The sequence below is a fragment of the Corythoichthys intestinalis genome, chromosome 2, assembly GCF_030265065.1.
Source record: "Corythoichthys intestinalis isolate RoL2023-P3 chromosome 2, ASM3026506v1, whole genome shotgun sequence".
Lineage (NCBI taxonomy): Eukaryota > Metazoa > Chordata > Actinopteri > Syngnathiformes > Syngnathidae > Corythoichthys > Corythoichthys intestinalis.
Genome location: NC_080396.1, coordinates 77185711 through 77209415, shown reverse-complemented (window position 1 = coordinate 77209415; position 23705 = coordinate 77185711). Strand labels below are relative to the sequence as shown.

The window sequence follows — 23705 nt, the reverse complement described above, 5'->3', positions numbered from 1 at the left end:
CAAATCAACAGAAAATGACTAGATATCATTAGGACGTGTCCCCCAAATGTCCCCGATTGCATTGCCGCTTATGGGGGGTGATGCCATTGACGGCCATGGACGTCCAAATTTCCCATTAATTTCCAATGGCATTTCTTCATGTTTGTTCATTCTATTGATGCCAATGTACTTGGTATCCATTGACGCTTATGTAAGTTGATACCATTGACGTCCATGGACGTCCAAAATTTTTCCCATTCATTTTCAATGGGAATTTTTTTTTTTTCCCAAATCAACAAAAAATGACCAGATATCAATAGGACGTGTCCCCCAAACTTCCCCAATTCCATTGCCGCTTATGGAGGGTGCTGCCATTGACGGCCATGGACGTCCAAATTTCCCATTCATTTCTAATGGCTTTTAATCATGTTTTTTCATTGTATTGATGCCAATGTACTTGGATTCCATTGATGTCTATGTAAGTTGATACCATTGACGTCCATGGACGTCCAAATTTTTTCCCATTCATTTTCAATGGGAATTTTTTTTTTTTCCCCCAAATCAACCAAAAATGACTAGATATCATTAGGACGTGTCCCCCAAATGTCCCCGATTGCATTGACGCTTATGGAGGGTGCTGCCATTGACGGACATGGACGTCCAATTCTCCAAATCTTTTCTAATGGCTTTTACTTTGTTTAGTGCCTTTGACTGGCATTATGGTCCATTCTATTGATAGACCTGAGTGGGGCTAAGATTTGTATCTCCACAGACTAAAGACCAAGGTGTCATTTCTCCCGAAATTGCAGTTTCTAGTTATTATTATTATTCAATAATTGTCGACGTTTTTTTCGGCGCGCCGCGCAGCCCGAACCGTACCACCGATCGACACCGTTCAAGTATCGGCACGACGGGAATTTTCGCGCGACGATGGGAATTTTTCAAACGGCCCCGAAAAATTTTCCGTTCGCCCGTAAACGGCAATTTTCCGGAAAAAAAAAAAAGTTTCAAAATGTATCTAGTCCTACAATTTTTGACCAAATCACATAATTTGGGCATCAAAAATTCCGGGACATTGAGGGGCATAAAAGTTGTATACAGAATTTGGCAAAAATTTACGGTTCCCCAGAAATTGGGCAAAAACTCTCCCATTCATTTGTAATGGGAAAAGTTCCCATTCACTTCCAATGGGATTTCCAATGTACTTTACATTGCATTGATGCCATTGACGGCCATGCATGTCGAATTTACTGATGCCAATGTACTTGGATTCTATTGACTATATGGATGTCGATGCCATTGACGGCCACAGACGTCCAAAATTTTTCCCATTCATTTTCAATGGGGAAAAAACAAAATGTCCCCAAATCAGTAGGAAATCACCAGATATCAATAGGACCTTTACCCCAAATGTCCCCGATAGCATTGATGCTTATGGAGGATAATGACACTGACGTCCATGGACGTCCAAATTTTTTCCCATTCATTTTCAATGGGAATTTTTTTTTTTTTCCCCAAATCAACTAAATATGACCAGATATCAATAGGACGTGTCCCCCAAACTTCCCCAATTCCATTGAAGCTTATGGAGGGCTCCGCCATTGACGGCCATGGACGTCCAAATTTCCCATTCATTTCAAATGTCATTTAATTATGTTTGTTCATTCTATTGATGCCAATGTACTTGGATTCCATTGACGCTTATGTAAGTTGATACCATTGACGTCCATGGACGTGCAAAATTTTTCCCATTCATTTTCAATGGGAATTTTTTTTTTTTCCCCAAATCAACAGAAAATGACTAGATATCAATAGGACGTTTCCCCCAAACGTCCCCAATTCCATTTAGGCTTATGGAGGGTGATGCCATTGACGTCCATGGACGTCCAATACTCCCATTGATTTCTAATGGCTTTTACTTTGTTTAGTGCCATTGACTGGCATTATGGTCCATTCTATTGATAGACCTGAGTGGGGCTAAGATTTGTATCTCCACAGAGGAAAGACCAAGGTGTAATTTCTCCCGAAATTGCAGTTTCTAGTTATTATTATTATTATGCAATGGTTTCTCCGCGTTTTTTCGGCGCGCCGCGCAGCCCGAACCGTACCTCCGATCGGCACCGTTCAAGTATCGACACGACCGGAATTTTCGCGCGACGATGGGAATTTTTCAAACGACCCCAAAAAACTTTCCGTTCACCCGTAAACGGCGATTTTCCGATTTTTAAAAAAAATTTCAAAACGCTACTTGTCCTACAATTTTTGACCAAATCACATAATTTGGACATCAAAAATTCCGGGACGGTGGGGGGCATAAAGATTGTATACAGAATTTGGAAAAAATTTACGGTTCCCCGGATATTTGCCAAAAACTATCCCATTCATTTCTAATGGGAAAATTTCCCATTCATTTCAATGGGATTTCCAATGGAATTTACATTACATTGATGCCATTGACGGCCATGCATGTCGAATCTATTGATGCCAATGTACTTGGATTCAATTGACTATATGGATGTCGATGCCATTGACGGCCATGGGCGTCCAAAATGTTTCCCATTCATTTTCAATGGGGAAAAAACTACATCTCCCCAAATCAACAGAAAATGACCAGATATCAATAGGACGTGTCCCCCAAACGTCCCCAACTCCATTGAGGCTTATAGGGGGTGCTGCCATTGTCGTCCATGGACGTCCAAAATTTTTCCCATTCATTTTCAATGGGGAAAAAACTAAATTTCCCCAAAGCAACAGAAAATGACCAGATATTAATAGGACGTATACCCCAAACGTCCCCAACTCCATTGACGCTTATGGGGGGTGCTGCCATTGACGTCCATGGACGTCCAAAAATTTTCCCATTCATTTTCAATGGGAATTTTTTTTTTTCCCCAAATCAACAGAAAATGACTAGATATCAATAGGACGTGTCGCCCAAATGTCCCCGATTGCATTGCCTCTTGTGGAGGGTGATGCCATTGACGTTCATGGACGTCCAAACTTCCCATTCATTTCCAATGGCATTTCTTCATGTTTGTTTATTCTATTGATGCCAATGTACTTGGATTCCATTGACGCTTATGTAAATTGATACCATTAACGTCCAAAATTTTTCCCATTCATTTTCAATGGGAATTTTTTTTTTCCCCAAATCAACAGAAAATGACTAGATATCATTAGGACGTGTCCCCCAAATGTCCCCGATTGGATTGCTGCTTATGGAGGGTGATGCCATTGACGTCCATGGACGTCCAAACTTCCCATTTATTTCCAATGGCATTTCTTCATGTTTGTTCATTCTATTGATGACAATGTACTTGGATTCCATTGACGCTTATGTAAGTTGATACCATTGACGTCAATGGACGTCCAAAATTTTTCCCATTCATTTTCAATGGGAATTTTTTTTTTTCCCCAAATCAACAGAAAATGACTAGATATCATTAGGACGTGTCCCCCAAATGTCCCCGATTGCATTGCCTCTTATGGAGGGTGATGCCATTGACGTCCACGGATGTCCAAACTTCCCATTTCCAATGGCATTTCTTCATGTTTGTTCATTCTATTGATGCCAATGTACTTGGATTCCATTGACGCCTATGTAAGTTGATACCATTGACGTGCATTGACGTCCAAAAATTTTCCCATTCATTTTCAATGGGAATTTTTTTTTCTTTTTCCCCCAAATCAACAGGAAATGACCAGATATCAATAGGACGTGTACCCCAAATGTCCCCAATTACAATGATGCTTATGGAGGGTGCTGCCATTGACGGCCATGGACGTCCAATTCTCCCAATCTTTTCTAATAGCTTTTACTTTGTTTAGTGCCATTGACTGGCATTATGGTCCATTCTATTGATAGACCTGAGTGGGGCTAAGATTTGTATCGCCACAGAGGAAAGACCAAGGTGTAATTTCTCCCGAAATTGCAGTTTCTAGCTGTGAGTGTGATTGTTTGTGTGTGTGTTTGTGTGTGTGTGTGTGTGGTGTTCGCTTTGTTTGTTATATCATTCTAAGGATTGTTTTTTTGATTGGCGTTAATGTATGCTGTAGTATTGTTAGAATAAAAGTTTTGTTTTAACTTAAGTCTTTCATTGTGGTATTTGAGAATATTTCTAATAAAAATATATTTAGATTGTAAAAGATGGGCTTCAGTACATTTCTTAAAGATGATATCAGTCTATTCATTATTGCTCTATACGCTGTATGTTTACATAAATATATTTTCATCTTAAATTAATGCAGAAAATGCACAAATTAGTGTGTAAAGATTCACCAGAATGCAGGAAATTACGTAGTTGATACTCTAAATGTGTGTGTGTGTCCCGGCACTGGTGGTGGGGCCCAAAGTGATATGTTTTCATGGGGCCCAAAATCCCTGGCAGCGCCCCTGAGAATCTCACTACCTGATCTTTCCAAAGGAAAGACCAGGTAACAAGGGTCGCGATGCAAAAATCGCAGACATCAAGGAGTGGTCGAGATTTTCTTTTTCATATATTTACCCTTTAAAACGTTTTTTCTCAACTTTTTTTGGTTTGGATCAATTATTTATCATCTAACATATCGGAGAAAATGCGAAAGTAACAAAAAAAAAAAAAAAAAAAAAACAATTAAGTGATAGTTATGAGGTAGATATCTGTGACTTTTTTACAGACGCCATTTTTTCACTGTGACATAATTTGTTTAAAAGTTGAAAATATGTGAGTGAATAATTTTTTAAAGTGTTTTTTTGTTTCTAAACGAAATATGAGACATCAATGAATGATTCTAAGCTAAAAACGACAGACATTTTGAATAATAAATATAATTAATTACCTTGATTTTCTGGCTGGGTTGAAACAAAAGCGGTTGCGCGACGTCTGTAAACGGGGGTTTTCAGGGTAAAACGGACAAATTAAAAATAGTTTGGGGGCTTCATGTGCCATGAATCTGCTATGGCAGTATATAGACATATGTTCTATTAAACACAACCGTTGTTTTGTCTGTTAAAAAGGAGAGCAAGAGCAGAAACTGCTTTTTCAGCCTTGTCTGTGTTTTCCGCCATATATATAGGGAAATAACAAAAAACGAAAATCTGGTGCTGCCATTTCTGGTTGTAAAATGTCTTACATTAAATTTGGCAACACAAAATCTTTCTCAAATGTCTTACATACATGTACCTAACATCAGAAACAAGTATTGGTGGTTAAGTATACTCATATGTGAATTTAGATCATTAAATGTAGCAAATCTGTGCAAAAAAAGAATCACTTCAACTAGAGGTGACACCAGCACATGAAGCACATGTTACATTTATCTTAAGCTTGTTTTATATATGAAAACAATTCACAACCTACTATGTAATGAAAGGTACACAAGAAGCAGCACATGTTGGCCAAAAACGGCTGAAAATACTACCATGCACCTCAAAACTGGAACAAGGCAAAATGGACCGGATGAAAATAGATGCATTAAGTGCCCTGATAATTGTAACAAAGAGTATTTATTAAAGTGTCAGATTATGTCACAGCATGGAATTTACATCCCCACCCCACACACTCAAAAAAATAAATAAATACTGTATATATACATACAGTATATCAAATAAAACCATGGCACTTCATTGGAACATCCATCTTTTTTGGCAGTCAAATTGAACAAAGGTCTGTTTTGGGAAAAGGGAATACAGACATTTTTTTTTTGTTTTAAAAGTGTTAAAATGGAGAGTAACATCTTGATAATATAACAAAACATAGGACAGAGTTTACATGTGATTACTCATCATTATCACTATCATCAGTGTCATCATCCCATGTGCCTCTTTGTTTCCTTTGAAATATTTTCACAGTTCTGGCAGTGGCATAAATCTGTACAAGACATTTTTGCAGACAAGCATGAACATCTTTCAGTCTCACAATTGCTTATCTTGCAACCACAGTGGACTACCTGTAGCACACTATCTGGAGCAGAATTTCTAGTCATCCGTTCTACTGTTAATTCAGCATCCTCAATGTCCCATCCATTGCCAATTGGTGAAGGGGCACACATCATACCAGTCAGAGAATGTCGCATTACTGCTGCTTGGTAGTTTGCCCTTTTGCTGTGTTGGAAGAGAGCATCACTTGTTGGAGGAATGGACAGTTCTGGCTAAGCTGACGATGCCATACAGAATGCCTTGTATCTTGCATCGTTGACATTTTTGGCAGTTGACTGGCCATACTGATGGCACACATATTTGCTCAATGCCTCAAATGTAGGCTGGTCAAGGTTAAAACTACTACCCAGATCTGTAAACACAGTCAGGTATTCTTCTTGCTGACAAGCAAGAGAAAATGTCTTTGTTTTGCCCTTGCCATGAAAGCCGCTGGCCAAGTCACAACCTGTGAATGTATGGATGCCAGCATATCCTGCCTGAAGTTAAAGGGAAAGATGAACACAAGACACACATATTCACATCACACACACCCACATTCACTCTTGTGCTTATATTTCTCATTCACACAAATAAACCAAAGGGAACAAAATTAAACATTCTCTCAAAGCCTTTTTTAAGAGACTCAATATTTTTTCAAAAAACCAAACAACTAAAAAAAAACATTTTTTAGTATGATGATTTATAAATTACCTGTAGTCTGAAGCATCAAGATCCTCATGGTTCTTCACGGTGTCCACGAACAACCTTCTTAGCTTGTCCATTCTGAGCACTTCTTTGTCGACGATAATCCTTTGACGGCTCACTTGTTCACAAAAGAGTTTGTAGGTCTCAGCATAGGGTTGTCTGAAACAAACACACACACACACACACACACACTTAGGATGTGCAAAGAGTAACCCTTTCAATGCTTTAGCTAAAGGCAAGCAGAATACAAGTGACATGTTGTTGACCAATGCTTTACCTTCGAAATGTGTAATTTTAGCAAAGTGTTTCTTCGTCCCTTGTTGCAGTTTCTGTTGCTGTTTACTTGGTTATGAACCTGGTATAATCTCGGTAACAGGATTCATGGTATCGCACCTCCATTGCAACAGTCTTTGTCTTTGATATGTAGAAGGACTGAAGCAACTGGCCTTTACACAAAAAATAATTATAATAATTATTATTGTCACATCACAACAGTATATTTTCACAGTATATGTATGTACATCACAGATTTAAAAGTAAAGGGTTTGTTGAGGTTGGGGGGGTGGAGGTAGCTGTGATCTATGACTGTGAGGGGCACAGCTAACCCGAGTTTGGTAACCACTGCTGGATTTACTCGATAAATCATTCAGCAGCTCGCGTTTTTACTAAACTATAGCCTTAAAAATTGACTTAAAAACAAATTATTTTCAGTCCATTAATAAATATCGGTCATATTGTTCATAAAAATGGGCACGTGTGTGTGAGGCACATACAGTGGGGAGAACAAGTATTTGATACACTGCCAATGGGTTCCCCCCCCCCCATTGGCAGTGTATCAAATACTTGTTCTCCTCACTGTACCCGCCGACAATGTCTCTGCTTTGGCGAGATGATCCCTCTGCTGTTTGCCTTCCGATTCCAAACGAGCATATTTTGAAACTTTTTTACAAATGATGCAGATGGCTGGAAGGACAGGGCCAGCAGAAGCGATGGGCAAACCTGAACGGGAACAAAGTTTTTTTCTGGGATTTTGAGACGCTTCTGCAACTTCGCTAGTACTCGCGAAAGGCTATGCACCAAGTCGGACATCCGGGGATTTATGACGTCACCAGCCAAAAGATAGCGTCGCCATATTGAAAAGGGGCCAAAAGACGAGTGCTCTGTAATGCATTCTAATACAAACGTGCTGGACTTTCTTCTTTTTTGCGGTCTTTTTTTGTCTGTCAGAATGGGAAGAAGTTGATGTGTTGCGGGTTGTCACACAAGGAAGAGTTCGGAGCCGCATTTAAAGGTCTTTATTCTTCCCCGCGAGAAGAAAAGGAGGACTAAATGGTTGAAAGCCATTAATCGAGGAACAGTAAGAGAAGATGGTTCCGTGGACCATTCTTGCCTGTGGCAACCTAAATCCAGGCACGTTTACATTTGCAGCCTGCATTTTATTACTGGTGAGTAAACTTAAATAGATTTTGTTTGCCCCAAGTCAATCGGTATGTTATTGGCCTGGTGGGAATTGGTTATTTTTGCCGTGATGCACTGCGTTCTTGCCTCGTGACAACCCCATTTAGTTCTACTACAACAGTTCACGGCTAAATAACGCTTGGAGGAAGCAGCAGAAATAATCACTTCCTAAATATACTACCAACTTTCTCAGTTCCACACAGTACATATTGCACGTATTATTGTAAGTCATGATTGTGGTCCCAAATTAAAAATCGTCATGTTTTTTCTAGGTGCTAAGGTCAACATAGAGAGCCACCCAGATTATGTACCCTCCATCTTCCAAAAGAAAGAAGATTAATCCAGTATTGTCTCTTTGTGTAAGGTGGCACGATTTGAGAGAGCATCAAACAGATCTCAAACAGGCACACGATTACTATATCATGCATATAGGCTTGCCACCTTTTAGAAATAGAAATAAGGGACACCCCCCCCCCACGCCCAAACCCGTGCAGGCATGAAAAAAAAGGGACATCCCAAAAACTCCTAAAATGCATAGAAATGCATCTATTTAAAAATATTCCATCTTGGTTCAATACGGAACGCAAATTTTAATTCCCAATTCATATCTCTTCCTTATTTTAAGGGGCAGGTGGCAAGCCTATGCATTAAAGTTATACAGGATCGTGAAGTAATTTTATTTTAATTCTTAATGCATTACAGTTCCTGGCGGATGTCAGTCCTTGAGCATCATTCAAAGCCTGGCCATCTACCACTTTGAATGAAACGGAATCGCCTCCCAGTGTCGCTCCTCAAGATCAAACGGATTCATCACCTGCCAGAGTTGCCATAAATCTTGAAAATTCTCTTGATTGTACTAGTAAGTCTGTGTCTCAGGAGTGTGCAAGGGGCACTGTGAGCCAAGAAAGCGAGAAGATTGTAGAAACAACAAATGACAGTTTTGATCAAGAAATCATGGTAGCTGATGCGCCAATGTCGACCACTGAGCGAGCCCAGTTGTATGAGGAAATCCAGAATTTGCGAACAGAATGGGACAATGCTCTTCAGCGAGTTGCTTACCTTGAAAAACTCCTGAAAGAAACAAATATGTGTTCAGTCTGTGGAAGGAAATGATGAAAAATGCCAAATGATGACAGGAATCAAGTGGGCCACATTCATGAAAATCTTCATGTTTTTATGCCAGTTTGTGGGCAACAACAGCACAAACAAATCAAGTATACCACTGCAAGAGCAACTCTTCTTAACTTTGGTGAAACTGAGGCACAATTTGTCATTTGAATCAATTGCATTTTTGAAAGGACTTCCCAAAACGACTGCTATTAATTGTTTCTGGCGCTGGATAGACTTGGTGAATGAAAATCTTGGTTTCATGATTAAATGGCCTGACAAGAATCTCTTTGCTTTTTTAATTTTCGTCCAACCGATAAAAGACCCCCCAATAATATATATGCGCCTGGTCATCAAGTCAAAGGGGAAGCAGACTATCCTCATGGAGTGTCAAAATAACTCTGGTACTGGGAACTAGAGCCGCGTCGAGGGCACCCGCAACAAAGCCATTTCTAGCTTCTATTGGCCAACAATGATTCAGGACATCAATGAATGGGTAAATGCCTTAATTGAGCAACTAAGTTAAATCAGAAGTGTTACATGCAATTTATTTCATCTAAAGTAATGATTTATATTGAAGCACAAATAGATTTTTTTTCACTTCTCAACAGACATTACAATATTAGACCATCCTGCTTTTCAGAATTGTAGAAATATTGTAAATAAATTTGTTTTTTTAATTTCTGAAAAATTATCAAATATTGTCACATTTTTAAAGCCTTTTTGGTGGTCTGTTTTTCATTTTGTGACACTTATGTCAAAGAACAATGGGAGGTATTGGGCATGGATTTATTTGCATTTCTTTTCAAAGGCATGGGCACAGATTTGCCTTCTGGACAGAGAAAGCGTCCCCTCTTCTTCAGGGAACTCTACAGCCTGTCTTCAGGGTTCCAAAGGCAACCCCCTCTATATCTTACTAAACTTCAATCAGACAGGTAAAAGAAAACTACAAGATAATCAATCAGTGTTGATAAGGGGAATGGTCATCACTGCAATTGATGGCCACCTGCATGTCATGTGTAAATTATGTTTTCTTTGAAAGGTTGAGGATGACACTGACAGCTGCCTAATCCTGGACATAATTTCCTTTGATCTAAATTGAGGACATAACTGCTATACTAATAATTATAATCAGAGGCAGGGCCCAATGAGGCAGTATTGCACAGGGAGTTTAGTAATTGTCATGAGAAGCCAATTACATTTTAAACGTTTGTTTTTTAATAAATTTGATACTTTTTCATTGTCAGCTCACCTATATTTTACAGTTGCCAGAAGTATTGACTGCCAACATACATGAAAAAGTTGTCCTTCGGGAAGGTGACCGTGGTATATGCACATTGGCTCTTGTGTGCTCCAGAATCGGAGACCTTGGTTCTCCAGACTCCTTCAGAAGACGGGCACATTTTAAATGGCTTAACAGTAAGTACTTCAGTAAAATGCAACGACATGTACTTTTTTGTGCTGTTGTCACATTTGTCTACAAGCTATATATGTAAATGTGATTTTTTTTTTTTTTTTTTTTTAATCCCACAGGTGTCTGGGCATGGAGCAGGTTCTGTGCAGAATTCAGGAGAGAATATTACAACATGTACACCATTGAGATCTGCCATGGGTATGGGGAGCAGTTCAAACAATCCTCACGAAGTGAGTTGCACTGTGTAAGCTTATCTTGGTGTCATTAGAGACACTTAATATCTCAACATAGCATAGACGTGGTGGAAAAGCCACAGTGCTTGGAAACGGTATTTCTCAGTGTTTTTATGTTCTTTTATAGGATTTGTTGGAGAGGAGAAAAGGGGTAAAGTAACGGCGTTTTACTGCGAGGAGGAAACACCTACAGGATACTGCAGTTGTTCCTGCTGTCCAATGCATTAAACTTTAATGTTTTTGTTTGAGTTTGTTCTACACATGCACATTAAAACTGTTTCAGCTTAAGGCATTTTGTTTTCTTCAATCTACGGCATAATCATTGGATGCTTTCCCATGAAACTTTTTTTTTCCCCTAAATTTAATACAGCAATAAATGTCACCTTACAGCTTTTATTTGTTTATTCACCTTCTCTACTGTTTACCCTCAAGAGTATTTCTAATTATATTTATGCATTTGTAGGTTTGTATTATGTATTTTGGACTATAGAATGACTGCCACATAGTTTTCAGTGTTTTCATAAATTTTCTGTTGTTCTTCCCTAAAGCTGTCAAACTGTTGAACTCTTGCCAACCTCACCGCCAATATTACTGGACTACTATGATCATGTCTATATACCTCACGCACATCTTAGCCCCTAACAAGCCCAAGTCAGCCAACTGCTAAATTGTTTTAGTAGTTACATATTTTTATACTTCTATCCAGCGTTTTTGTCTTTCTTGCTTGTTATTTTTGTATGCACCTTACAATTTTGCTCTTTTATACTCACTCTGCATTTATATTGGCTTTTAAAACGGGACCTGAGTTCTAATTTCTCACCATTAACATGTAAATGTGAACTGATGAGACAATAAAAATTCTTGAATCCTTATAAAATGGTCGAAATATTACAACAATAAATTTGACAGTGATAATGTTTTGTTTTTTGTAATCACAGCAAATTACATGAAACTACGAACGTACCAAAATATATACAAAACAAAAACATTTTATTGTTGGATTTAGCTGCAGAATTAAATCATAACATGGGCTTTAACAAAATTTTGCATATATACTAAATATAAAAAAGTCAAAATAGAGGCTCTTTTTAATTGTTACTGTTAAGGACTAACCTATACTCACCATACAAATCTAGGACTCTGAAGCCTTCGTACATTATTACAATAACAATTTCTATTTATAATACCATTGAGAAACGTATGTTATAACAAAGTCCGTAAGGTTTATAAAGTTTTTCTTTTAAATTTAACCAGCGTGAATGGTCTCTGAAGGGGTTACTGGGGGTGAGGGGAGGTGAAGACATTTAAGTATGTAAGGAAAGCACTTTTTCAATTCTTTTAAAGAATTATTATTACTATATTGATACACAGATAAGGGTGGAGGCAAACTGTAGATGATGTACATTTTTATACAGTAGATGGCAGTATGCACTAAAATTCGCGATTAATAAAAAAAAAAAAAAAATGAAGAACTTTAACGCGCATGCGCAGATAGCTACCCGATCGCGACCGTCTCTCACGTGACTGCATCACGTCACTTCCTTCAAAGGCTTTACGCTTATAAACGCAAGAGATTCAGACATAAAAATTCACTATTCTTCGATTTGTCTTTAGGTTGATTAATAATTTTTTATATGTCAGAATCTACCACATAGATCACTCTTGAGGCATCGTGGCTCAAGTGGGGGCGGTGCACTACGCGCATGCGCAGAACCAATCGAGGCCTGCCTAAGATTTATTCATAATTAGATAAAGTCTTAAGGTTTTCTTTTTGTGTACACATACATTGCTTGGATCAGGGTGTACCTCAAATGCCCTACCGATTAAAAAAAAATACATTTTAAATGTATTTCGATCATTGAGTCTATCACATATATGTCTATATCTCCCGTCATCGCTCGTGAGAAAATGGCGTCGATCTGGGCGTGCGCAGTAGCAACCGTCACAATCGATGCGCCCGTCACAATCGGGTAATGACAGCCTTCAACAATTTCTGTTTATCAGTAAAACGCCGGTAGCATGTAGTGTGGAATCCAGCGTCGCCAGGAATATTTTCAAAATCCATATCCACGCAATTTTTGTATATTTCTGCACGATATTTGTTAGCGCCGTATAGACAAAGCCACTTTTTAAAGCAGGTTCTGTACATGTTCCACCGTTGATAAGTGAAGTCCTCATTCTTCACGGGAAAAAAATGCATGTAGCATCGTTTATTTCCCACTTTCTGCACTCTCTGCATGTAGCATCGTTTATTTCCCACTTTCTGCACTCTCTTTTTAACTTTTTTCTCCATTCGCTCTTCTTCGCTCTCCGATGTTGTCGTCGCCATTGTTGATATCTGTGGCCTATACTACGAAGCCGGTTTTCTGGCTTAGCAGGGTAACTTCGAGAGTAACTTTATCACGTGCGACGTAAGTTCGCGGCTATGCGAGACTACGAAAGGTGGATATGTTGGAACCGAGAAGTGTTGCCATGGCAACACACGCCACACGCCAAACCTGGTCGTGTCAGAGTTAGATCTTGCTTAACATCATGATTCCAATTAACCACGCTTTATTTAAACAGCACTCCTCCGCGGACGTGTCCTCCTGACAATGACAGCGTACTTGGACGACCTATACGACATTGGCGCGCGGATTGTGAGGGGCTCTCTCCGGAGGGCACGGGTATTTCGGGACCGCCAGAATCCGCTGGCGTACCCGGAAGATGTTCTCCATGAAAGATATAGATTTTCAGCTGAGGGAATTCTTTACCTGTGCCAACTGATCTAGGCAGACGTCATTAATGTAACCCGCCGAGTCAGGCCCTCACAACCGCGCAGATTGTGTGTGCCTGTCCGTGCGCTCTTTCGCCAGGGACACTATATGTATTCCATCGGTGATGCTGAATATCTGCGTAAGAACACTGTATGCCGTGCGATTCGGAGTGGGGTATGGAAACGCTTCAAACTGATGCATTTATAATAATCATAGAAATATGTAGACTATTTAAACATTGAGAAAACGCGTTTTTTTCTGCCAACTCGAGGAGATTAAATTAAATGTCAAATCCACTGATAGGACAGACGCACAAATATAAAAGATATAAATGTTTATTGAATATGCATCTTACAGTCTTGTTTAACTGTGAAAAATCGTTACAAAAGACGGGCTTTTATTTACGCAACAACGCATGGCATCCCCGCATTTCCTTCTTCTCCTGAGTCCTCACAAATATGACATAATTTTTTTTTTTTTTTGGGGGGGGGGGGGGGGGGGGGGGGATTGTTGGGCTCGGGCCTGCAAATCAAGTTTATTGATTGGACTCGGCTCGGGTCGGGCTGGATTTTTTAGGTCCAAACTAAAAAAAAGAACATACGTATTCGTACAGTCAAGGGGACTAAACATACAATCATCCTGTTTCGTGTGGTGATGCGTGACAATTATTTCTTACTGTTAATGTCCCAAATCTTATTTTATTGTCCTGACAGCAGGCTTTATTTCTTTTCATGGACATAAGTAAACTGGCATATTGACGCATTCACAAATCACACGATCTGTAAATTCGCTGTCAACAGACCCGTTGCGCTCTACTCGTCGAAGCGGTGTTGGATTTCGCGGTGAGGGTGGATTTTAATTCCTCATAATTCCGCATGATCATCGCGCATTCCTCCTCCGTGAAGTAAGGTGCCCGTGCCGTCGTCACAAGTAGTGTTTGACTCTGGTCACCGCCCCCTTTTATGTGAACGCGCAGTAACTCTGACTGGGTTGACACAAGTTCGACTAATCAACCTCATAATCAGCGTCGTAGCACCGATTGACCACAAACTAGACAACCAGGTTTTGTCAACTCCGGTTACCCGATGGTAAACTGGATTACTTCTGGGGAGGTTGAACTCGGTTCGTAGTATAGGCCACTGGTGTGGGCGTAGTGCCATTAGGTCGGGAGTGGTGTGATTTTGGTCACATGAGCCAATCAGGTAGCCGCTTTCTCTTCACCAGAACAACGCCAAAAAACCGGCTTCGTAGTATAGGCCACAGAGATCAATGCGCTTCAAAGCAAAATACTCCCGGGGTTTCACCACCGAGAACAAAAATTGGCACGTTTTCAGAGGGTGAACTCCACGGATTCATACTTAGAACTAATAAATCTATTTCATGAGGTAAAAAATATTTAGTGCCCCTGGTAGTGGAGCGAAACTGAACGAAAGAGTAGGTGACCTGACGGCCTATTACCCTTTTATTTATTATGATTATTTTGTTTTTTGTTTGTTGTCAATAAAGTTTATCTTAAAAAAAAAAAAAAAAAGTCTGGACGAGCAATGTAAGCCAAAAGGGGACTGGCGCCGTCGTTGGTCGGCCATTTTGCGTCAGAGCATAACAACTACACATAGAATTGTAATCAATGTACATAAGAAAGCTACAGATAGGAAGGTCTGAGATATGGCAAATAAATTGCAAAATTTTTAGGGGGAAATAACTCACTTTATAGAGCCCGCCATACAAGTTCCCAAACGCAAAGCACTGCAAATTACTTACGCCGCTTTACATATCTAGCCTCATAAATGTGATGATATCTATGTGTTTTCTTCGATTGTGTTTCCGGCCAAACTACGCCAGAATTCATTGTATGCGTCTTCACTGCATTTTCATATAAACAATACAATTTTTGAAATGCTGGCTTTTAAATGTCTTCTTTGTTAGTAGCTACATTATGAAGGAAAATAATGTTCTTTAACAGTTCCCAACATGAGAAGCAGAAGTAGCGCAGCATGGCAGCATATGATTACCATAGAAACTGACGCTTATTCTAGGCGACACCAATCCCAAGGTGTTTTATACACATATCGGCCCTCACCAAAAAACTTGATACTCGTTAGGTTTCTCTAGAAAATGCATTGCTACGTTTGTTCAAATTACATATTGCATGTATAATTAAATGACACGCGTCATTGTGATGATATTTACTCGTAGTGCAACGTTTCATTTGAGTTGTAACCCCATGCACAAGATGGTATGATCGCCTTTTAAAATGGCGGCTTCCCTGTTGTAGCTTTCCTGAAACCCCAACCAAGGGTCCTAAAGGGGGGGGGGGGGAGTACTTTCCGAGTTAACTAAAGACAGTACGTCGATTCATTAATTACGTTAATTCCGAACGAGGACACGGATATATGTGATACTGGAAAAACTAGTATGGTGAAAACAGAGAAGCTTCTGTCATTGGCGGACGGCTGGGAAGAAGTGTTTGAGAGGGGCCGCATGATTCCACCGCCGGGGCCGATGTTGCGGCAGTCTGTGGACAGCCACCTTTCTCGGTCCTATGGCTTTCAACTCGCATTTAAGCAGTGTGCGGCGCCGCACGTACCGATGGTGAGGAGGCACAATCAATAATTTGCAGGGATGACGTCACAAAGTACAAATGCTTAGCTACAGGTGTTTAAATCTCGTGGTGGTGATATGAAGCTTCGTGAGGCATTGAACCACCTGAGCTTTAAACCACTCATCAGTGATTGGGCACACACCTGACTTAAAAAGTTTGGCAATAATTGGTTTCAATCGGTCTTTGTCAGGTGACGTAACGCTTGCAAAAGCTGCAGTGCATTGTGGGTTGAATCGCAATTTTGGGTGCACCGCTCACTTATTGTAAACAACTGAGCAGTGAGAATCGTCTTTGCTTTCATCATTGTCTTTGATAAAATGGGACACTCGTGTTGTGTGAAAGGCTGCCATACTAAATCACACGACAAAAATGGCAGCAAAGTTGACCACCACTTAAGATGTTTTCGTTTCTCCACTTGGAAAAGAGGTTATGGACGGCAGGTTGAGGAACTAACGAAGAGGCGTCGAAAGACCTGGCCTGGGTCGCAGCGGTGAGACAGAAGGGTCACTTCATGCGTGTTTGCTCTCGGCATTTTCATAAAGGCAAGTCAGAGCTTTTTTTTAAGTATTGATACTGAATATGCTGTTTTTAGTTTTCTAAAGTTGCTATTTTCTCATTGGCTAACCTTAGCTAGCTAGCCAGCCTCACTTGTAAACTGCAGGCAAAGAGGGAGGGCAGAGGAAAAGGGTTAATCTGTTCGTGATAAATCAGTGTTTAATTTATTCAGTCATGGTTTATAAAAACATTACAGAGTGAATGATTTGAAAGATAAAGGTAAACAGCAAAAATGCAAAGAAATATTTATCAATGCGTGGGATTTCCTCTTGACATCTGATGGAATGGTTGGATTGGATGGTAGCATGTCTTATTAAGTGGTTATGATTGTGAAATGCCATTGAAACATCCAATCTTACCTAACTTTCTAAATAAAACCTAACGTGATTGCAGGTGAACCAGCTTATGAAATGATGGAGACTGACCCAGACTGGGCACCATCCCTACATCTGGGACACACATCTGTAACACCGACAAACACTGCACGCTCTGCAAGACGAGGTAGGCGTGAGCAGCTACAGAAGGAGACATTGCAAACACCATGGGGGTCCAGCAGGATGCAAACATTGAAGAGCTGCAGACCAAGGAGGGACCATCTGAACCTGGTGAAATAAACAGTCACCAACAGAATGAGGAGGGGACACCTGATGCTGAAGAAGAAAGTGGTCAGCTACAGACTGAAGAGGGGACACATGAAGCTGGAGAAGAAGGTGATCAGCTAATCACAGAGGATGAGACGCACAACACCAGTCAGAATTTGACACAGACTGTTATTGACCGTTTTTAAATTTTCACAGAGAAACCATCAAATCTGAAAGCACGTGCCCAAATGTTTTCTGGCTACAAGCACCACCACACTATGAAGTACCTAATAGGTATTACACCCAAGGTAGCCATATGTTTCTTATCAAAAGGCTGGGGAGGTCGTACAAGTGACAAACTTATAACCCTGAACAGTGGTTTTCTTGATAATTTGTTACCTGGGGACATTGTCTTTGCTGACAGAGGTTTTGACATACAAGAATGTGTGGGCATGTTGTGTGCAGAGGTCAAACTCCCAGCATTTACAAAAGGTAGCTGTCAGTTAGCAGCTAAAGATGTGGAGGAAACACGGTAAATAGCACATCTGAGAATCCATGGTGAAAAGTTCATCAGAAATGTTTGTCAGAAGTATAAGATCTTAACAGGAACCAAAACCATAAACATGATTCTTCCATGTGAAGGTGAAGAAGCCACAATGTTGGATGATAATAATAATAATAATAATATGTCTGTGCAAGCAAAGTTTTATACGTTTTTAGATGACCTAAACCTGTTTAATAAAGTATGTCAATGACAATTTTGAAGTCTTCTCGAGTCTTTGCCTCTCTTAAGTACATAAAGAACTGGTGTTGGTTTTGATAATGAAGAGTACTTTTCTTTATTAATTACATTCAAGCAATGTTGTGGAGATTAACACTGTATAGGAAATACGATGTTTGGTAGCAAAACAAGAAGCATGACAGTTTTACTTTATTTTTTTATTTTTTAGATATTTTACTAAAATTCTCAAAACTGTAGCAGCACAATGGTAAACAGAAAATAGCAATACAAGGAAATATAAAATATGCATACGAAGTAAAATAACACTAGTTTTAGAATAATGTGTTCATGTAAATTTGTCCCACTTCACATGACAAGTCCTGCATTGAGAGAAGTGCACATCTTTGCATGGCAATGTCAACACCGAAACAATATATTGTGCAATATACATGAATTTGCATATCATTATGACAGTTCCTTAACCTGTTTTAGTCATGTGATGTTTAAGATGATATTCAAGATACAATTCAAGTTCAAGAGTGTTCAAGTAAGAGCTGTATCATGTTTCTGAGAGGAGCAACAAGACTGACGGCTGTGTTTTCGCAGTCCTGCGGTCGAAATGAGAAGAGATCCTGCACCCAGCCATTCGTGAAATGTTCGTGAGCTTCGAGAGATTTATAGTTTTCAAAATGTAAGCGCTGATACCATAAACGAGGGAATTTTTTATCCAGCGATGAAGTTAGAGGCAGTAATGTGGCGTCGGAGCTACTCCTGTTCTGGTTTGTTTACATCCGTGGTACACTCAAAATGGCGCATGGAGGCGTGTCCGCTAGTTTGGGCACGTGATTGACAAAGACCGATTGCTCGATAAGAAAAACTTAAACCCCCCCCCCCATCATTGTTTGCATACTATCCTCATTAAAATATGAAAACATAAATGTTTGGGTGGTTTTAGTTAAAGCAGATACTGTTTTTTCATATGTGTGATTGTAACAAAGATCAGATCACATTTAATGGTGATTTTATGCAGAAATGTGAGAATTTCCAAAAGGTTCAGATACTTTTATACCACTGTACGGGTGCGACGTTACATGCATCTTACAAACCATTTAAATTGTCGAGTAAATATGAGAGATTTTCCTTCCTCACAGGAGAAGCTAGAGGCTGCAGCAGACATGACCTTCCAACTACGAGTCACATTTTTTGATAGAAATTACCAGTACTTCTTTGGAAGAACCTGGAAGAGTGTCCCACAGAAGATGAAAAACAACAAGATAACCCTTGATGAGGTACTGCTTGTTTTCATTTTGGACTGGACGATTTGATTACTTATTTTGCCCCCATATTCAATATCATTGACGGTTATAGTCGTCCAATCCATTTTGATCGGGAGTGGACATCCATCACCATCAATAGCACTGAAAATTGTTTAATTTCAGTTGAGGGATGCTAATTAGGGATGTCCCTGATCTGATCACCTAATTGGTAATTGGTTGTCATTTTTAGAAGATCGGAATCGGGTGGAAAAGATCTTTTTCAAAAATGTGTTTTTAAGTATTAATTCATTTGCTGACGTGGACGGCAATAGAAGCCCAATCCATTTTGACTGGGAGGAATGGCAGTGATCGTTCAATTGAACAAATGCTTCAAACAAACAAACTTTTCAAACAAACAAACAAAAAAAAATCAGATACCATATTTGCTGTTAGGGCTGCAGCTATCGTTTATTTTAGTAGTCGATTAATCGATGAACAAGTTAGTTTGAATGATCAAAAAATTGGATAAGGAACATAAAAATTAAAATACCTGAGCTGACCTTCAAACGGTATAAAAAATAAATAAATGAGGATCTAAGTACAAAAGAAGAGTACAATTGGCTAACTTGCATAGCAAAAGTCCACAAGCTTAAATGCTAGGAAATGTTAATGGTTTTTTTTTTTTTTTTTTTTTTTTTTTTTACAATGCTCTTAACACATTGTTCAAACACATATTCCCACAATAAATGGCTAAATAGAGCTATAAACTAAGCTTGAGAACGATAAACCGATACGACCGGATATCCGGTTTTACAGCTGAGAGATACAGCTGTATCGATAATGAACTTAACATTCGACAGTAATTAGCCATTAAATATTCAATGAACCGATAGTGGAGATAGAATTCGGCTATCGCAAGCACAAGAATCGGCCTCCAATGCCTAGTTCAATGCATTGCTTAATATGATAATAATTTAGCTTTTACTTTACATGCTGCGCTTTTGTCATTCATCACACAGCGCACTTAGCTTGAGACCGCACGCATATGATATGGACAAGCACCACTCACAGTCGTGGTTGCCTCAACTTCCCCTGCATTTCGGCAGAACCGCTACTAGTCGCCGTCATTACCCGATCGTCATGGGCGTATCATAACAACGCGAGAGCTAACAAAACCACTGTAACACACACGTCGTAGCGTTTTCTTCACAGCCCAAAACGAAACTAGTAGTGGCAACGAAGCAACATGCTAAAACAATGAACAGTTTGAGCACCGACGGCAGCGACGTGCAGCGATTGATATTCAACGCATCCAGGAAAACAAAAGTCGGACTTTGAAGTGATGAAGGAAGCCAGATCTGTTCGCATGGGACAGAGCTTGTGTGAAGTGTGGAGCGGTACAGAGATCGTGAGTTTTTAACCCTGAAAAATAACCCACTACAATGGTGGAAAGGGCAGCGCGACCCTCTGGAGATTTTGTTTCCACGAAACGCATTCTACTTAAACATGAACATGTGGATTACTTGATCTTCCACAAGAAAAATCTGCCCTTAACAAAAGATATGGACAGTGATGAGGAATAAAAAATGTAGAAGCACAGGCATAAGTGAATGACTTTGCTGTGTATAAGGTTAAAGTAATGATTATTGACCTGTCTGTCTAAAATGCCATGTTTTTATTCCTCCAATTATACCAGTGGTAAAGCATAATTTATTATTTATTTACGATAACACTAGCAGGTTTAATTCTTTTTTTCTAGAGCTGCTGCATATAATTAATATTTTTTGTTTTAAGATGTTTACGTTGAAAGTTTGCACTTAAATTACTTACCTCTTTTGTCCAAAACACCAGGAAATATAGTAATTGAATCACTGCACTTTATTGTTGTCCTTCACTGGCGTTTTATTTTATTATCAATCCCATCCAACAAAATGACGGTCATATAGTAAGCCTTATTTATTTATTTATTTTTTCATAAAAAATAAAACATAACATTGGTATGAAATTTTGTTGTTTAATTTTGCTATTAGAAATGTGGTCTTTGTTTTTTATATGGTTAAAATACTGTACGAACACACACAACAAATGTTTACTATCGTATCGTTTTCAATCTGTATCGAACCATGTTGTTCTTAAACTGTATCGAATCGTCTTGAATCGCTCAGCCTTAAAAATGTATAGTTTTTTTAATCGAATCAAAAGCTGTGTATCTCAGGGGTTCCCAACCTATTCCACTAAGGCACACTGTGGGTGCAGGATTTCATTCTTACCAAACAAGATGACAACACTTTTTCCCCAATCTGGTGTTTTACAAGTGCAATCAGTTGATTGCAGTCAGGTGTGGCTTGTTTTAGCAGAAGCCTCATTGGTTCAACTGTCTCTGCTGGATCGGCTGGAACAAAAACCAGGACCCACAGTGTGCCTTGAGGACTGGGTTGAAAACCCCTGGTGTATCTAGATACATATCGAATCGGTTTCATGCCAGAGATTCCCAACCCTACTATAAATAAGATTACGAATGCATTAAAAAAACATTAGCTCAGACAAAAACTTACCTTATGTTGGTCTTGCCTTATGTTTCCAATTTTTAGGTCAACAATAGGGATGCAATGATACAGTGTCACGGTTTGGTACGATTTTTGATACCAGGGACATAATTTTCGATTCGATTCAATACATTTAATGCTCTGAAACAAAAAAATACGAGTGTTTTTTTTTGTTTTGTTTGTTTTTTTATTTTGCTAACAAGCAAAAATAACAATGCCATCATGTAAACATGCATTATAGTGCATAATATTTATGTGCTTACTTCTTTACTGATCTGAAGAAATTTATTATAAAAGTGCTGAGAACATTCTGTTTGTAAAGTGAGGCGGGGCACACTGTTGATTGCTAATGCTCTCTTAGCAGGTATGTTTACCACATGAGCAAAACATGCCATAGTGGTTCGAATCTATCTGTGTTATGTACTGAATTAACAATATTTGCAGCATCATCTATAGTCACTGGTATGGATTGACTTGGCCTGCTTAACTTCCATTTAGTCATGGTGGTATTTAATTCATCGATGTGGACTACGCGTCCCATGATCACTCTAGGCTCACGAAGCCAATGGCATGGGACTTGGGAGGGGGCGGATGGTCTAACGTAGCATATCTAGGTTGCTATTTGATGATATCTAGTGTGTGTGCGCGAGTGTTGTCGGGCATTAAAAAAGTTAACAAACGCCAAAGAAGTCCCGTCAGCTCATTACTGAACAACACCAGCATTTGACAATCAACTTTCATAAACAGGACGAGTTTGAAGTACAGCGCTCTTAATTTCCCAATCGTTGTTCATCATGTAACCATGAGATAGCTCTCAGTATCGTCCCGGGGCGTCCAACTGTCTAGTCAAAAGCGAGGTTGTTCGTAGCAGCCAAGTCGGTAACAATATATTGTCGGACTTTGTTGTACGTACACCGCATGCTGAAAAGCACCTTATACCCACTGTGAAGTATGGGGGTGGGTCAGTGATGCTGTGGGGTTGTTTCGCTTCCAAAGGCCCTGGGAACCTTGTTAGGGTGCATAGCATCATGAATGCTCTGAAATACCAGGACATTTTAAATCAAAATCTGTTGCCCTCTGCCCGAAAGCTGAAGATGGGTCGTCACTGGGTCTTTCAGCAAGACAATGACCCTAAACATATGGCCAAATCTACACAGAAATGGTTCACCAGACACAAAGTCAAGCTCCTCCCATGGCCATCTCAGTCCCCAGACCTTGTTTTGTTGGCAAAAGGGGGTTGTACAAAGTATTAACACCAGGGGTGCTAATAATTATGACACATTATTTGATGTCAAATATTTTTTTCTTTATGTGGGATTTTTTCCCCACTGAATGAATGCACTTGTATTGAAAGTTGGATTTTTCTCTTTTTTTCCATTAAGGTCCCATATTATTTGAATTAAAAAAAAATATTAGAAGCTAAAAAACACATCTTTTTCAGGGGTGCCAATAATTATGGAGGGCACTCTATCCGTAAAGACAGTCTTTGTTAAATATGTACGAGTGGGGATAGCATATCAGCTCACCCAAAATGCTGCCAAACACTGGATCTGTACGACATTGAAGCCGGCAAGCCGTCTCTTTCTTCACGAGCAATGATCCTCGTCGCCACACCTCCCACCTTTCAGGCAGTTTGGGGGAGGAGTGGAGGAGGGGGGCTGCTAGCGGCAGAGTTTGTTTTTTCAAGGCAAAGCTGCGCCCGACATTTTAGCGAGGGAGACGACAAAATAAAATTGGAAAATACATTTTGGGAGCTTTTCATTTGGATTGAATGTTTTTGCGTATTGAATCAACGAGGGCATATCAAACGGTTCAATATAAAACCGAGTATTGTTGCATCCTTAGTAGGGATGGGAATCGAAATCCGATTCCAATTCGGAACCGGTTCCGAGTGTT

General features: G+C 39.5%; 1 protein-coding gene and 2 long non-coding RNA genes across 9 annotated transcripts in view; 2 read left to right on the top strand and 1 right to left on the bottom strand.

Annotated features, from left to right (window-relative positions):
- Window positions 1–5466: 5466 nt before the first annotated feature.
- LOC130905947 (uncharacterized) lies at window positions 5467–6995 on the bottom strand. Its single transcript, XR_009061175.1, has 3 exons — window positions 6858–6995; window positions 6587–6739; window positions 5467–6372 (listed from the first exon to the last, which is right to left on the bottom strand). It is a non-coding gene; the product is annotated as an uncharacterized LOC130905947 (long non-coding RNA).
- A 1756-nt stretch (window positions 6996–8751) lies between these two features.
- On the top strand, window positions 8752–10791 carry LOC130912499 (uncharacterized). The gene is made up of 4 exons (XR_009062612.1): window positions 8752–9641; window positions 9957–10080; window positions 10411–10564; window positions 10679–10791. It is a non-coding gene; the product is annotated as an uncharacterized LOC130912499 (long non-coding RNA).
- A 5024-nt stretch (window positions 10792–15815) lies between these two features.
- Window positions 15816–23705, top strand: part of nphp4 (nephronophthisis 4) — a 461721-nt gene continuing 453831 nt past the window's right edge. For 6 of the 7 annotated variants that reach the window (XM_057860675.1, XM_057860654.1, XM_057860688.1 and 3 more), the window contains exons 1-2: window positions 15816–16140; window positions 19159–19296. In XM_057860675.1, the coding sequence (XP_057716658.1) occupies window positions 15964–16140; window positions 19159–19296 (315 nt within the window). In that variant the 5' untranslated portion in view covers window positions 15816–15963. The remainder of the gene's footprint in view (window positions 16141–19158; window positions 19297–23705) is intronic. The other variant, XM_057860682.1, reaches the window with a different exon arrangement.